This window comes from Gymnoscopelus microlampas (assembly GCF_963454915.1).
Source record: "Gymnoscopelus microlampas genome assembly, chromosome: 16".
Classification (NCBI taxonomy): domain Eukaryota; kingdom Metazoa; phylum Chordata; class Actinopteri; order Myctophiformes; family Myctophidae; genus Gymnoscopelus; species Gymnoscopelus microlampas.
The window spans coordinates 5,302,496-5,318,080 of NC_139953.1; the positions used below are offsets into that span (position 1 = coordinate 5,302,496).

The window sequence follows — 15,585 nt, forward strand, 5'->3', positions numbered from 1 at the left end:
TAAATAGTGTTCAATAGCACTGAATAAATAAATGTAAAGATATTTAAAAATATATTTTCGTGAACGGAAGTGCCAGTTTCCTCTCTAGGATTTCAGGAGGTGTAGCTCCAGACTCTATATAGCATTCGGATATTGTAGAATAGTTGTCTGGCTACACGAGACTAACCCGACAGCGACAAAAAAAAATTCAACATAATGTTGGATTTATATTTCCTCCCACATCAATGGAAACCCTGTCATTTTTTACCCACACACCCAGCCAGGGCTGGACCGGGCCCCTTTCGCATCCTTGCTAATTTCTGCTTCAGGGCCCCAAAAAGAGCATATATGTGGGCGGCCCCTGTAGACACCAGAGAATGTGGACTGGGTCATTTACTGTGCCACACAGGTCTAAAAATCACCACTATTCTGATGAACAGGTTCACATTCTGTTCCCAGACTGACGCCTGCTATACCAGCACCGGCTCTACAGGTCCTTTTGTAGGACGTGGCTCTGTGTGTGTGTGTGTGTGTGTGTGTGTGTGTGTGTGTGTGTGTGTGTGTGTGTGTGTGTGTGTGTGTGTGTGTGTGTGTGTGTGTGTGTGTGTGTGTGTGTGTGTGTGTGTGTGTGTGTGAGTCAGTCACTGGGTCCACGTGTGTTCACGTGACTTCAGGAGAGAACACAACAAACACAAACAAGTGACCATTATCATAATGGAGCGTGAGTAAACACACAATATGGACCACACACACACTATCAAACAAAGACTAGGACGGACAGAAACACACACGCGCACGCACGCACACAAGCACACACACACACACACACACACACACACACACACACACACACACACACACACACACACACACACACACACACACACACACACACACGAAGAAAAGAAAAAAAACGCACAACGATAAACTTCCCACCCTCACACAAGTCTCCGAAATCTACACACAGCTGTGCATCTGCTTTGATTTACAGTATAAGTTAGAACAATATGAACGTGGTCCTCATGTTAAAAGCATAACACTGTGACACCAGTCCAGCAGCCAACTGCACTGACTGCCCTGCCAGCTCTGTTTACTGCTCTGCCAAGACTGTCCTCTGATTGTTTGGTCAGACAAAGCACGAGTAGAGAAACGGTTTGGACTTTGGGCTTCTTTTTCTGTACAGTTGCTTGTAAAAAATGAGTAGTGTGTTTTTTTGGGCTTGTTTCTAAAGTGCAGTTGCTTATTTAGGCTTGTTTCCACCTTTTTTTAATTATCATTTAAACCAGCTGGTTCTCAAATGTTTTGTGCATATTCCAAATATATAAATAATAGTTTTTGAAAATAGCCTATCTACAAGCTCACAACGCGTCACGATTTTCAAATAGCCGATGCATATAGGTTTGAAGTGCTCATGTGGCCTAAGTTAATTATTATGGGGCCAGGCTTCCAGCATGGACCCATATTGTTATTCGCATTATTCCATTTCTTCTTCTTCTTCTTCTTCTTCTTCTGCCGTTTTTGCCAGTTCTGGCTGAACCGTGCAGTCGCTTTTTATGAAACTCGGCCATATGGTAGATGGTCATGAAAAACGATCAAAAAATAAATCTCACAATCTTTCGTCAAAAGGTGGCGCTATAACACTCAGTTGAAAATGACAACTTTGAACAGGTACAACTCATGCCCTGTTTCACCTACAGCCATGAAACTTCGATGCACATATGCGTCTCCTCATGCTGAACAACTTTCACACTCTGACTTTTGACCTCTGACCTTTAGATCTCCCACCATTTTGAATTATATGAAAAACAGTTAAAACCTATCTCCTCCTGGGATTTTTGAGTAATCTGCACGAAACGTTTTACACATGAACTTTGGACCTATACCAAAAAACGTTTGCAAAATATCTTCCATAAGTGAAAAAATGAAGCTTTAATGAGCCAATGAATATTGCAGTTTTATGACAATTATTCATCTGCCCCTAACACATACATGCAGACTTACCGTTCTTTGAAACTTTGCAGAAATGTAAAGGGCCATTCCAAATATCACTGAAACCAATCTTACTCCAATTGGTCAAACGGGGGCGCTATAGCAATTTTTTGAAAATTGAAACTTTAAACAGGCAAAAGTCATGCCTCGTTTGGCCGACAGCCATTAGACCTGCTTACACATGTGCCTTGACTAATGAGGAACACATCTATCACGTTGACCAGTAAGCACCGCCCTTAGATTGTCCGCAATCTTGAGCAGTTTGAAAAACACTTAAACCCAGGATTTTTCAGCTATTTGCGTGAAACTGTATGATCTGTGTGATCTCCTTTTTCTCAGGTTCTTGTCTGTTGGTGGCTTCTCGCTTAAATGTGTGCCCCATAACCTGAAGGTCACCAGTTCAAGCCTCACTTGGTGCAGACTTCATCCAAGTTGCATTTCACACAACATGACTATCAATGAATACATCTGCAATTGTTAAAGATAACATGAAATACTTAATTGAGTGTTTTTTACATACAGCTGATCTACAATCTCACAACTTTTCAGATAGCAATGAGAGTATGTTTTTTCAATGTATAACATACTTCATTGTGAAAATAGCCAATGTACAATCTGACAACTTTTAATGGTTTGTGAGCTTGTAGATCGGCTACTTTCACTAATTTTGGTTCTGAGGAGATGTACAATTTCTTCATTGGTAAATGGTTTGTGAACGAGTGATCTTAGTGTTAGTGAAACAGGGGCTTGGGTCATGACAGAAGGCAAGAGTTTGTGATCCTCCACAGACAATATCAGCCTGGACAAAGATATAGCACTATAGGTAGTGTTGCAGCTACCTAAGAGTGCTTCATGACCGTAAGGTTGCCGGTTCAAGCCTCACTTGATGCAGACTCATTTAAGTTGAAATGCAAAAAACATGACTCAATCTATTCCGTTTCCATGGCGCTCTCTCTCTCTCTTCAATCTATTCCATTTCCATGTCTTTCTCTTCAATCTATTCCGTTTCCATGTCTTTCTCTCTGTCTCTTCAATCTATGCCATTTGTCTCTCTCTCTCTCTCTCTCTCTCTCTCTCTCTCTCTCTCTCTCTCTCTCTCTCTCTCTCTCTCTCTCTCTCTCTCTCTCTCTCTCTCTCTCTCTCTCTCTCTCTCTCTCTCTCTCTCTCTCTCTCTCTCTCTCTCTCTCTCTCTCTGAGGGGTGGCCATAGCTGAGTGGTTAGTGAGCCCGCCTAAGGAGCCAGAGACTCTGGTTGCCCGGGGTACGATTCCAGGCCAGGTCAGCAAATGTGTCGATGAAATGAAATTTGTCCCTGAGCAAGACTCTTAACCCCTAATTGCTCACAGGCACTCATTGGGAACAAGACTGCAAGGACTTTCATGAACTGACCTGTTAAAGGAATTATCATTTCTCTTTCTCTCTCCTGGCCCCATATTATCGCTGCTTGCAGCTATATTTTTCTGCTTGTTTTCTTAGACCTGGTTGCTTATTTCTATCACAAAATATGGCAACACTGCCTTCAATAATGAGTCCTCATTAACGTCGGACAACAGTTTGTGCTGAACTAAATGCCAACTTTTGCCAACTGACTGCCAGTCTGTTGTAGTCTGAAGTAGTCTGTATGGTGGAGAGTCACCTTAAGTGACATTTAGGCAGGGGGTGTGGTTGGGGACAGCCTAAATGACTTAGATGAATGGAGGCAGCTCTGAATGGGTGGTCATTACATGGCCTGACCATGATGATAGAGGTGTTCCTGCCAGTGTTTGTCTGGAAATGACACTTACTAAGGATCATTTCCTGAAGACAGACAGCGAGTGCATATCACTTTCTCATATCCTCATACCCACTCGATCCAATTCATGGTCGCTGATAGGTCTGATTTATCTACTTTATCAATCATATAGTTGCTTATATTTGTGTACCCTTTTGAATCATGTCAAATCATGGCAAATCTTATAAGTTTAAATATATTTTATTAGGTTTGAGGTATTGCGTAACTAAGTGCATTATGTTGCCATTCCTGATACGCTGTTTTTCTTAACAAACCCTGGGCCTTGCCCTTTGGCCTAGAAAGTAAGTAAGTAAGTAAGTACATTTTGTTTATAAAGCACCTTTTGAAACAGTGTTACAAAGTGCTGTACAATGGAACACAAAATACACACAATTAACAAGATACAAACAGGGTATTATAGTACAAAATATTGAAAAAGTACAAAATAAAAACAAAGCATTGACCTATGTGAGTCAGGTAAAATGGCATAAGGATACACAACCTTCATAAGACTTAAACAAACCAAAACAAAACTCCGGATCTACCAAAGCTGTGTACTATCAACACTACGGTGCAGAATGCTGGAAACCACAGGAAGCGTCATCTATAAATTATCTGGCCTAAGACCATTTCAAACAATAAACTCCTCGTCCTCAACATCACCCAACAAGATGACACTGCATAATCAATAAACACAGGTGGACCTGGATTGGCCATGTCCTCAGAATGGACATCAACGCGATCCCCAAGAGTCGCATTACACTGGACCCCAGAAGGCAGAAGAAAGAAAGGGAGGCCTAAAATGATATGGCGTAGGACGATAGAGAAGGAGCTCCAGCAACACCACCAGAGCTGGGGGACCATAGAGAAGATGGCCAAAGACAGATGGAAGTGGAGAAACTTTGGTGCTGCCCTATGCGCCAGCCGGCGTAATGGGGATAAGCAATTGTAAGTAAGCAAGTAAGTAAATGCTATAAGGATATCTCACAGCGTTCTGGCCAGAATGATGTTAACTTTTGAGGCGCCTCTCTAAACAACAAGCTGAAAAACAAACATCCAAGATGACAACCTACTGGACACTCAGAGACGACCCAATCAACTGTTATTCCACGATTATGTTTGTTGTCTGGTCAAGTGTTCAGGGCCAGTGACTATACTGGTGCTTGAACACTACGTGATGCATGGTAACCTCTGATAACGGTCCCGGACTGGGATGTAATCGCCCTGAATTCCTCCGTATGACTAGAAAAATCCCAAATTCCTATCCCACTAGAATAGGGATGCTATAGGGTTAAAGTGGTTATGTAAAGACTTAAAGTTCCTATCACACAAACATTTGGCGGCCCCCCTGTACCTGTTGAAGACCCCTGGACTGAGGACATGCAGGCTTTGGTTACTGGTAGATCTGCTGTTTTGTGTCTAGTAAAAAGAGAGAAGCAGCCTCTCCTAATCACTGAAATAACCTCTCATGTGAGACAGAAACCTCCGTCCATCGCTCTGGAACATTACTTTAGTGTAGCGCGATGGTTGCGGTTGAGCAGTGCCATGGGAACTATAAGCCAAGGAGAAAAATGGATGATCTTTCAGGAGTAAAGTATGTGTATGGGTTGACTGCCTTGTTTTATATAATAACGATCTCAATTCATCATTGTCATAAAATGTGACAGTGATTTTCTTTTCATTGGAGCGAATTCTCACAAGACGCATTATTGGCTCACTACTCCGTGTACCGTGCCCAGTGGTGGAAGAAGTACTAAGATTATTAAAAGTAATACCACAATGTAGAAATATTCTGCTACAAATAGAAGTTCCTGCCTTCAACATGTTGTGTAAAACTACTCATTGTGCCGCATGGGCCCATTTCACAATCATAGTTGGATGTCATTAGTAATGCATTAATCAGTCAGTTGGCTCTCATGCGTTGAAGGAGGCATGAGCTCGGCCCTGGGCTCCCTAGGCTGGTGGGGGGAGTGTAGCGCCCAGGAAAATTGACACCGGGTGAAAAAAGGGTTACAAAATCGTGGGATAAGGAAAAAAAAGTAACGCATTAATGTGTTCATCACTGTAACTAATAAAGGTGGGGATGATTTTTTTATGTGCTGCTGGGTAGCTTAACCTATAATATAATATAAATAGATCCTGTAGATCTGCCAATTTTTGGCAAAGATATTTGGTGTAGATCGAAAAAGAACGCTCCCAAGTACAGTGCAAGTCCGTTTTTATTAAGAATAGAGGGTTCAAGTGGTTAATAACTTCATTTGCATCTGATATGCAGTAAAACAGTATGAATAAGCAAGGGTTGACACTATAATGGCTGCCCGACTGCCCGTGGCAAGTAAATGAAACGTTTGTGCAAGTAGAGCTTGCTTTCAGGTTGCCAAGTGTGTTCGAGTGGGGAAGGAACCTCTTTAGTTTGCTATGAATCCAACACGATTTATCTGTCTAAGCTGATTGTTTATTCCTGTGACTTTACTGAAAACGTTAATATTTTTCAACTGGAACAGTCTGAGTAAGGAAACATTTCAAGCATGCAAGTAGAAAGTAAAAAAGTCAAACTTTTACCTATCATTTTAGAATGGACGCGATGTACTTTTCAGGCAAGTGGGCATGACCTTTAGGCAAGTAGGACATGACCTGTAGTTCCCTGAGAGGCAAGTGCCTCTGAGACCTTCAACCCCTGATATATTTAGGTACAATGTTGAGGTAATGTAAAAGTGCCTCTTGTGTACTTTATCTCTGTGTTTTAACATAACGGTCAACCACACAGCTATTACTGGAACAGCTGGAACTGGAACTGAAATATAGGAAGATGACAGTGTTGCCATGTCCGCTTATTATAAGCGACTCTGGGCTTCTTTTCCTGTAAAGTTGCTTGTAAATAATGGTACAGTAGTTGCGGGCTTTGTAGAAGCTTATTTGGGCTTGGTCCCAATTATTTTTTATTATTATTTAAACCAGTGGCTCTCAAATATCTTCATGTCATGTCATATTTTTCCTTAAAGGAGGAGTTCACCCAAAAAATGACTTATTTTCTATCAATTGCACACCCTATGAAGCCTTGAATCCATGGATTATTTTTTATTTTTGTTGCATTCCTAAGCTAATAATTTGATTCCCGTCTCCTACCGGCTAATGTATCCAGTAGGAGACACAAAGTAGATTATTTGTGTCTCCTACCGGAAATACACACGGTCATCAAATTATTGTCTTAGGAATGCCACAAAAACAAAAATAAATCCATGAAATCAAGGCTTCATGGGGTGTGTAATTGATAGAAAATAAGTACTTTTTTGGGTGAACTCCTCCTTTAACCCCCATCTGAAAATATTTTGTGCCAGGGAGCCCCGTACCAGATTTGTGTCGTTAGAATGTTTCAAAAATCTTCCTCATTTTATTTCACGATCTTTTTGAAAATAGCCGATGTACATTGTACAGGTTTAAAGTGCTCATGTGGCCTATATAATAGGCTCTTCTTTTGGGCTTGTTTTCCTAGACCTGTTTGCTTACTTCTCTCATAAAATCTAGCAACGCTGGAAGAGGGGAGCACCGAGACACAGTGACCTCAGATAGTTCGCATGGTTTTCATTCAAACCTCGCCGAAGGTCCCGTCTTGTTTTGTTCACAACTTTAAAGAGTCGAGGTGTCCTTGAAGGAAGGCAGGTGTGACGGTTTAACAGCCTTCTTTCATTTGGAGAGTTGTGTTGCTGCGTGTTCCAGACACGCCAGACGCTGTTCAAGCTACAAGAAAGACAAGCGCTGTTGTGTTGACATTATACTCCTTACACTCTTGGACTGCATGCCACAAGCTGTATGCATAGCATAACATTTTTTAAGTAAAAGTATCAATACTGCAATGTAGAAATACTCTGTTACAAGTAAAAGTCCGCATTTAAAATTGACTTTAGTAAAAGTACAAAAGTATTTAGTACATTTTGTAAAAGTACAACATGTACTTAAAGTACCAAAAGTAGAAAGTACTCATTATGCAGAATGTCCTGTTTCACAAATTTTGTAATGTATACAAATCTTTTGAAAATAGCAGATCTTGTGAGCTTGTAGATCGGCTATTTTCAAATAGCCAAAGTATAGGGCTGAAGTGGTTAATGTATGTTTTGTAATAATAATCAAAATCCGCAAAGTAACTCGTAACTAAAGTTTGCAAATAATTGTAGTGGAGTAAAAAGTACAATGTTTGCCTCTAAGATGTAGTGGAGTAGAAGTAAAAGTATTGAAAATTGTAAATACTGAAGAAGTAAAAAAAAATACCTCAAGCTCGAGCTTGTAGCTCGAGCTCGAGATCTGCTACTTTAGATACTTTTGAATTTGAATCCCGGAAAATAACAGTTTTGGTTTTTTGACATTTTGGGCTTCAGGAAGGATTTGTGTCCGTGTTGTTTTTTTGCCAGCCAGTATAACGGTTTGGAAAAAAGAGCCAACTGGCATGCAGTGGAAGAAGTAACTACTCAGATTTGTTACTTAAGTAAAAGTAAGCAATTATTACCACAATGTACCACAATGTACAAGTAAACGTCCTGTTTACACAGACGTATCGCAACATGTTGTGTGCTTGCTTGTAGATAGGCTATTTCCCAATGGACTAAGTATAGAGCTTATTTGGTTAATGTCGGTTTTGTGATGATGATGCGATGCAAGATAGCTTTTGTAATAATAATCTGAATCTACAAAGTAACTCGTAACTTAAATGGTGCATTACTGTATATGGCGGCTTTATCCAAGGTGCTTTTTTCAAAGTGCATTACAATCACACACATTCACACACCGACGGCGGTGGAAACCATGCAAGGCACCAACCAGCTCATCAGGAGCAGTTAGGGGTTCAGTGTCTTGCTCAAGGACACTTTGACAGTAACAATCGTGGAGCCGGGGATCGTGCTGGCAACCTTCCGTTTCCCAAGTGGCCGCTCTACCTCCTGAGCAACTCCCACCCACAGTTGAATAGAATCTTTTTTTTATAGCTTGGTGGTGTTCTCCAGTCCTTCTGGGCTATGGGAATAAGCAGGCTACGATTCCTCTTTGAATAGTAGGCCTTTATTCGACTTGAACCAACATAGCAGCACATGAGTCTAGTCCACTGTGTCCCAAACAGTGGGTCGGGACCCATGGGTGGGTTGCGGACCGATTTGTGTGTGTCTCAAGTAAATATCCCGCTTTTTTTGTATTTCTTTCTTTTTATTATTTTATTGTTATTTTAAAAGATTTTCAAATATAAAAAATATATATATATATATTCGAATGCAGTTTTCATACATTCAAAACAAATTCTAACATTTTTCAAAAGAATTTCACTCATTTACTTTTAAGAAATGAAAATAGCTGAGCAACGCGTCGTCAGCTTGTAGATCGGCTATTTTCACTAGTTTTGGTCACAGGGAGAAAAACAACTTTAAGATGCTACATGTGAATGTAATGAAAAGAATACGTAATGTGCTATGAATGATAATGGAATAGCATGTGAATGTGTGCGTTAACCATGTTACAGAATTCTGTAACATGGTTAACGCACACATTCACATGCTATGAACAATAAAAAGGCTACTTAACCCAGACAATGCTTTGCAGATTTACCACCATTGTGGATGTGAACGCACCACGAAGGCAGCTGGCTTAGTTCCCAAACCCTTCTAGCTGTATAGACGTTTGTACTTAAGTACAAAGTGAAATTCTCAACTTCCTCAAGTAGAGCAAAAGTACCTCAACATCGTACTTAAGTAAAGGTAATAATGGAGTAAATGTATGTAGTTATACAGCTAGAAGGGTTTGGGAACTAAGCCAGCTGCCTTCGTGGTGCGTTCACATCCACAATGGTGGTAAATCTGCAAAGCATTGTCTGGGTTAAGTAGCCTTTTCATTGTTCATAATGTACACAGGAACAGAGCAATGGCCGCTGGATGAGCTCCAGTATCCAAGCGTTCTGTCGCTGCAGGAAGAGCTTTGTATGATTATGCTGAAGATTTATGATTTTAAAATAGGAATTCACAGCTGCAATGCATGGGCTCATATTTCACAGGGAGCGTGTGTGTGTGTGTGTGTGTGTGTGTGTGTGTGTGTGTGTGTGTGTGTGTGTGTGTGTGTGTGCGTGCGTGCGTGCGTGCGTGCGTGCGTGCGTGCGTGCGTGTGTGTCTGAGTGAACATATATCTGTAGGTTTGTTTGTGTACCGTATGTCTTCATTTAGGCATGCATCAAATAGTATGCACCAGTACAGCCATTTCTCTTCATAACAGAAGCACATACAAAACAAATTCATCAGAACGGAATGGGTTTCATTTTCATCTCATTACTGTCACCTCCCCCTCTTGTCTTATGGGGCCCATGCACGTGATTTATGACACTGCAGTAGCCTACAGTACATACGTGTGCATGTTTTCAAGGACATACTATAACCTTCTAGTCCGTGTTCACCAATCTTGTTGTAAAGACATCCTTTGGTGTTATGGGTTAACCCTATAGTGTCCCTCAGAGCTTGTGGATCAGAGATTTGATGTAGAGTGAAAAAGGAGGGGGCCTAGTAGTCCCCTGGGGAACTCTGGTCAGTGAAGTATAGGATTTAAGTGATTCAAATGGAGCACATACAGTAATGGACACCCCACATGATGTATGCCCCGGTAATTTATCGTATTTATTTATTTCATTTATCTTATTCTGTGAAACAGCTTGTTAAAGGCATTAAAGTAAGTTTAGTCACCTCAACAGCGTACAGAAATGTTGCTATATATTCTGAAACCGTGCAGACCTGTTTATTTACAAGAATTAAATTGGACCACACTCCAAAAGACTTGATTTTCACATTATGTATCTTTTATTTTATATTATAAGAAAGCTTCAGGTAAAAGACTCCTTTTCCCAGGTGGGAATAATCAGCTTCATCATACAGATACAGATGTACTGACGAAAGGCCTTGTGGCTGAAGCATAGATGCTGCTTTTTTATTCCCTGCTATAATATCAAAAAGAGGAGGAAAAAAAACATAAAGTAAACTCCATTTCAGAGAGGTACTACATAAATACAGCTAATTATTATTATTATTATTAATGGCTAGAATGATGAAAAATGTGTCAAAGAGCGATGTTTTCATTAAGCTGCCAGAGAAGTGATGTTTTTGTTACTCTGCGAGACCCACCCAACTCTATCAACCCACCTCACCCTGTCTGGACGGCAGTAAGTGTACAATCATAGTCACCACATAACACATACAGTACTAGAACATATTTCTGACAGTGTTTACAAGTAGATACATAGGCCTTTATTTATCCCATTTACTGCGCATGCTTCCATCGTCTGTAACCACCATGCGTGTGGTTGGTGCTCGGATCTTCCGCATTTGGGCACCAAATAGGGCCACCAAATCATGAATGGTGTTCACTCTCCATTCCGACATCTCACCACTCCGACTAGTGGCTTCCGCGTGCGGTTAGGGTTAGGGTTAGGGTTAGGTATAGGGTTCGTCCACGTCGGAAAGGCAACATGTCGGAAAGGAGAAATGCACCCATCATGAATGCAGCGTCTGATTGCAATGAAACTTTGCACGCACATTCGCACTTCATTGAGGAACAAATGCCACCCTTTTAACATTGCCCTATTATAGCGGCACCAGGAGGAAGATTTTTGCAAAAAAATGTTTTATATTGCTACAAATTTTGTCCAAACATCACGCAAATCGGTGCACATTATCTCTATAGTCAAGTGATCAAGACGGATCCGTCCAATTTTTCATATTCCATCCTGATTGGCGAATTCCGAACATTGCTGGCCCACAATAACCTAGCTGACCTGGCGGACACCTGTGCTCCAAGGAGCACTTTTTCTAGTCATGTCCTGAGTAACTAAAAGATGAAGAATGAAATGAATAGATTTTAGCACGTGAATTCCCACACTAAGATCAGATGCAAGGCAAAACATGGAGCCTTAAATCAACTTGGTATCCTATTTTACCTCTACAAAATGGAAGCAAGCACCATACAGTTAACTTTGCATGGATGGCAGAGCTACCTTTTCTTACTTCAGCATGCGTGCAAGTGCGTGCGTGCTCTCATATTCTTTATTCTTTTCATTACATTCTCGCCAGATGGAAGGCAAAACAATAAGAGGCAGAATGTTTTACTAATCAGGAGACTACGTCAAAGCAAGAGACGTTTACATAACATGTACATAACCCTAACCCACGGAGTGTGAGAGAGTGACACAGAAAGGTTGTGTCTCACACCAAAAGCATGAGAGTTGACAACCATGAACCTGACATTCATCTCCCATCAGAGAGATCTGAGTGAATTTGATGAACACAAAGCTAACACATCTAATCTATTATTACAGTCATGATGACATAATAAACATGTTTTGCATGACTAATCTGATATGAGTCATATGACACAATTTATATTGCGGGCAGGGCTCATATCTCTCTGACAGGTCATACAATGTGTCAATATATCCTGCAGCCTTAAAGCGGCACTATGTAACTTTTTTTAATGAATAAAATGTATTTTTGTCCAATCTGTATGGTAGAGTATGTTAATACAATATAACTTATACAATCTGTATGGTAGAGTATGTTAATACTCTTATACAATTGGGGTGGTTGTATTTTTTGTCTCCCTGCTGTTCTATTGAGACATTTAGATTGTGTCAAAGGTCAGGTCTCACCTAGACACAGGATCTGACACGAATGTTGATTCAAGATTCAATGTATCCCCTGAGCAACAGGCAGGCTCTATTAGCTCAATGGTAAAAATGTCAACACTCAGAGAGCTGAAGTTGTCCCACCCAGACTGAGTAAAGAGAAACTACACCTTAACTGGAAGAAACCTCTGGCAGAAATAGACACTGTAAAACGTGTGTAATATTTAACATACTGACCTGCGCTCAACATCATATAAATTGTCATACCTTTTAATGTCTTAAATGAGGGGCCGATATTATATGTGATGCAAATGAACTGAAATCACACCGCTGTTGTATGGTACAGTAGATGTTTATTTGGTTTGAACACAATTTCAATACAGAGATATTTTTTTTCCAGATCTATAATTTTAATAGAAATCAAAGCTAAATATAGTTGCCAAATTATTTTCAGAAGAATATGTCAAAATGATACTGAATATGGTGCAGTGGTTGGTGAATAGTCACTATTTGGTGAATAGTACTGGGTAGTGAATTGCCTCTCTACACTCTAAATAAAACAATAATTACATAAGGGGAAATAAAAATGATGAATGAAATTGTTCAATAAAAAATCTATAAGTACAACAGTAAAAGTATCATATATGTCTGGTACGATTTAAATAATAAAGTACCCCGACTCCTCAAAATTATTACTATTGTTTTAATGTATAGTAATAATAACAATTACAATTGATCATATTCCCCTTTAAAGTGTTTATAGCTTATCATCATCATCATCATCATCATCATCATCATCATCATCATCATCATGTCTAACTACGTTATTCCACAGTTACACAGACCTTCCCTGGTAACATCTTCAGAGGGAGAGTATGATTAGTCCAAATGAATGGAAAGCGTGTGTCAGTTAAACTGCGTGTGAAGGTCCTGAAGGTGTGTATGTGTGTGTTAGTACCAAGATCAGAGAAGGACAGCATTCCTGTGTTCCAGTCCAGCTGGATTCTGATCCTCTGGGGAGTTTGCTTCACTGAGAGATCAATTTTGTACACTGATGAGGAGAATGCTGCGTATTTACCTTCATGAAACGTTATTTTCCAGTATTGACCCCCTCTGGATCCCTTCCTCTCAAAAGACTCTGCTAACACACCCAGTGACCAGCATGCATTGTCTCCAACCTCAACATCCCAGCTGTGAGTCCCTGAGTTAAAGCCCTCAGAACTCAGGACATAGCTATTGAGGCCAAACCTCTCTGGGTTGTCAGGAAGCTTCTGTCTCTCTCCACGTCTCACACTGGTCAGATCATCAGACAGGATGAGATCTGGATGGGCAGTGTTGGGGTCCAGAATGATAGGAGTGTAGGAGACAATGTCCTTCATCTTGTCCCAGACTCTGAAGGTCAGGTTGCCCAGGTGTTTGACCTCATCTATCAGTGCTCCAGCTGTGACCAGCTGTGGGTCTGGCAGCGTGAACTGGACTCTTTCCCTTGTGGTCTTGCAGTTCTGCAGGAATGGGATGTGTTCAGCTCTCAGCTCCTCCTCTATGGCTCTGATTGTGTGTGAAAGGGTGAATATGTCTCTGTTCAGACCCTCAATCTTCTCCTTCATCATCTGACTCTTCTGCTGCTCTTCCTCCCTCAGTGCAGTGATGCTGGCCTCCTCTTCCTCTTGTAGAAACTGATGAAGCTTCTTAAACTTGTCCTTCATCTGCATCTCTGTGTGTCGGGTCTGGAACTTAAGGTGTTCTGCTGTTCGGTCATGGTTTGTTTTCACTTCATTAAAGACCTCTAGCTTCTCCTGTAAAGGCTTCAGTGCTTTCTGGACTTCCTCCTTGTAATCCATTGCAGCTTCATCAATGGGTTTGAAACGGTGGTTGGCGTGTTTTTCTGAATGAAGACACACAACACACGCTGGCTGTTGACATTCCAGACAAAACAATTTGAAACTCTCAGCGTGCAGACTGCAGAGAACCTCAACCTCAGACCCCGTTATAGCTCTCTGATGTGCATGTCTCTCCTGTATGAAGGCCTCACACAGGCTCTTCAGAGCCTGGTCTATGGATGCATCCCTTGATTGTCTCTTCTTACAAACTGGACACTCCTTTATTTCCTTCCCTCTCCACCATTCCTGCAGACAGCCTTTGCAGAAGTTGTGGCTACATGACAGGAGAACAGGATCTTTAAAGACGTCCTGACATACAGGACAGGACAAATCCTCTTCTGAGAGAGACGACTTGGAAGCCATTTTCTCTTTTGAGTGAAGTTATACAAACACTGCTCATGACAGGAAATCAGCCAGTCAGTAATGCATGGCAACACTCTTCTAGAATGTTCCCTGAAGTTTACTTTCACTGTGAATCCTGGTTCTTGTTAAAGTCCATTCAGCTGACAGAGTCAGCAGCAGGTTCCAGTGGTCTGGGTCAGTATTCCCTCCTGTAGCTGTAGAAAGACAGTCTGTCCTCCTCACTGGAAGGTGTAGGTTTGATCTGAATCTTTGGTCAATCTTATCGTCTCAGATGAGTGGCAAGGGGTGGAGCTTTGACAGACATGTTGCCAAGTTCACACACACACACACACACACACACACACACACACACGCACACACACACACACACACACACACACACACACACACACACACACACACACACACACACACACACACACACACACACACACACACACTTTTGTCTGAGAGTGGAATTTGACCGTTCAAAGTGCTTTACGCTGTACACCTTATCTCATTAACCCTTGTACACATCAACAACAGAGACAACTATATACCAGTCAACTGCCTGCTCTTCAGGAGCATTTAATGGTTCATGGTGTTTTATACACCCAAAATGTGTTTTGTTTATTTCACATTTTGGACGCAAGCTCCTATCTTGTTTTGTGTGTGGTGAGCTGACATTGGTTTGGCGTTGTGCGCCCATATTAAAAGGAACAGGACGATGGGGTAAAGGCTATGATAAATGATGCTGATAGTGATCGATCCAAACATTGCCACATTACACATTATCTCTATTATCAACACGGATCTGTCAAAATGCCTCAAATCATAAACGCAGTGTCCAATTGCCGTGAAACTTTGCACGCACATTCCCACTAGGCCAAGGAGGACATGCCATCCTTTTCACATTGTCCTGTTATAGCGCCACCAGGAGGCCAATTTTTGCTAAACACATTTTTTGATATTACTGAAAGAACAGTTTGC

At 41.1% G+C, this 15,585-nt stretch overlaps 1 protein-coding gene across 1 annotated transcript; it reads right to left on the reverse strand.

Moving 5' to 3' along the window:
• Nucleotides 1-13,197: 13,197 nt before the first annotated feature.
• Nucleotides 13,198-14,616, reverse strand: LOC311062770 (E3 ubiquitin-protein ligase TRIM39-like; the record flags this gene model as incomplete). The annotated part of the gene is made up of 1 exon (XM_084081991.1): nt 13,198-14,616. One exon carries the CDS (start codon nt 14,614-14,616, stop codon nt 13,198-13,200), a length of 1,419 nt encoding a protein of 472 aa, XP_083938117.1.
• Between the last annotated feature and the right edge of the window lie 969 nt (nt 14,617-15,585).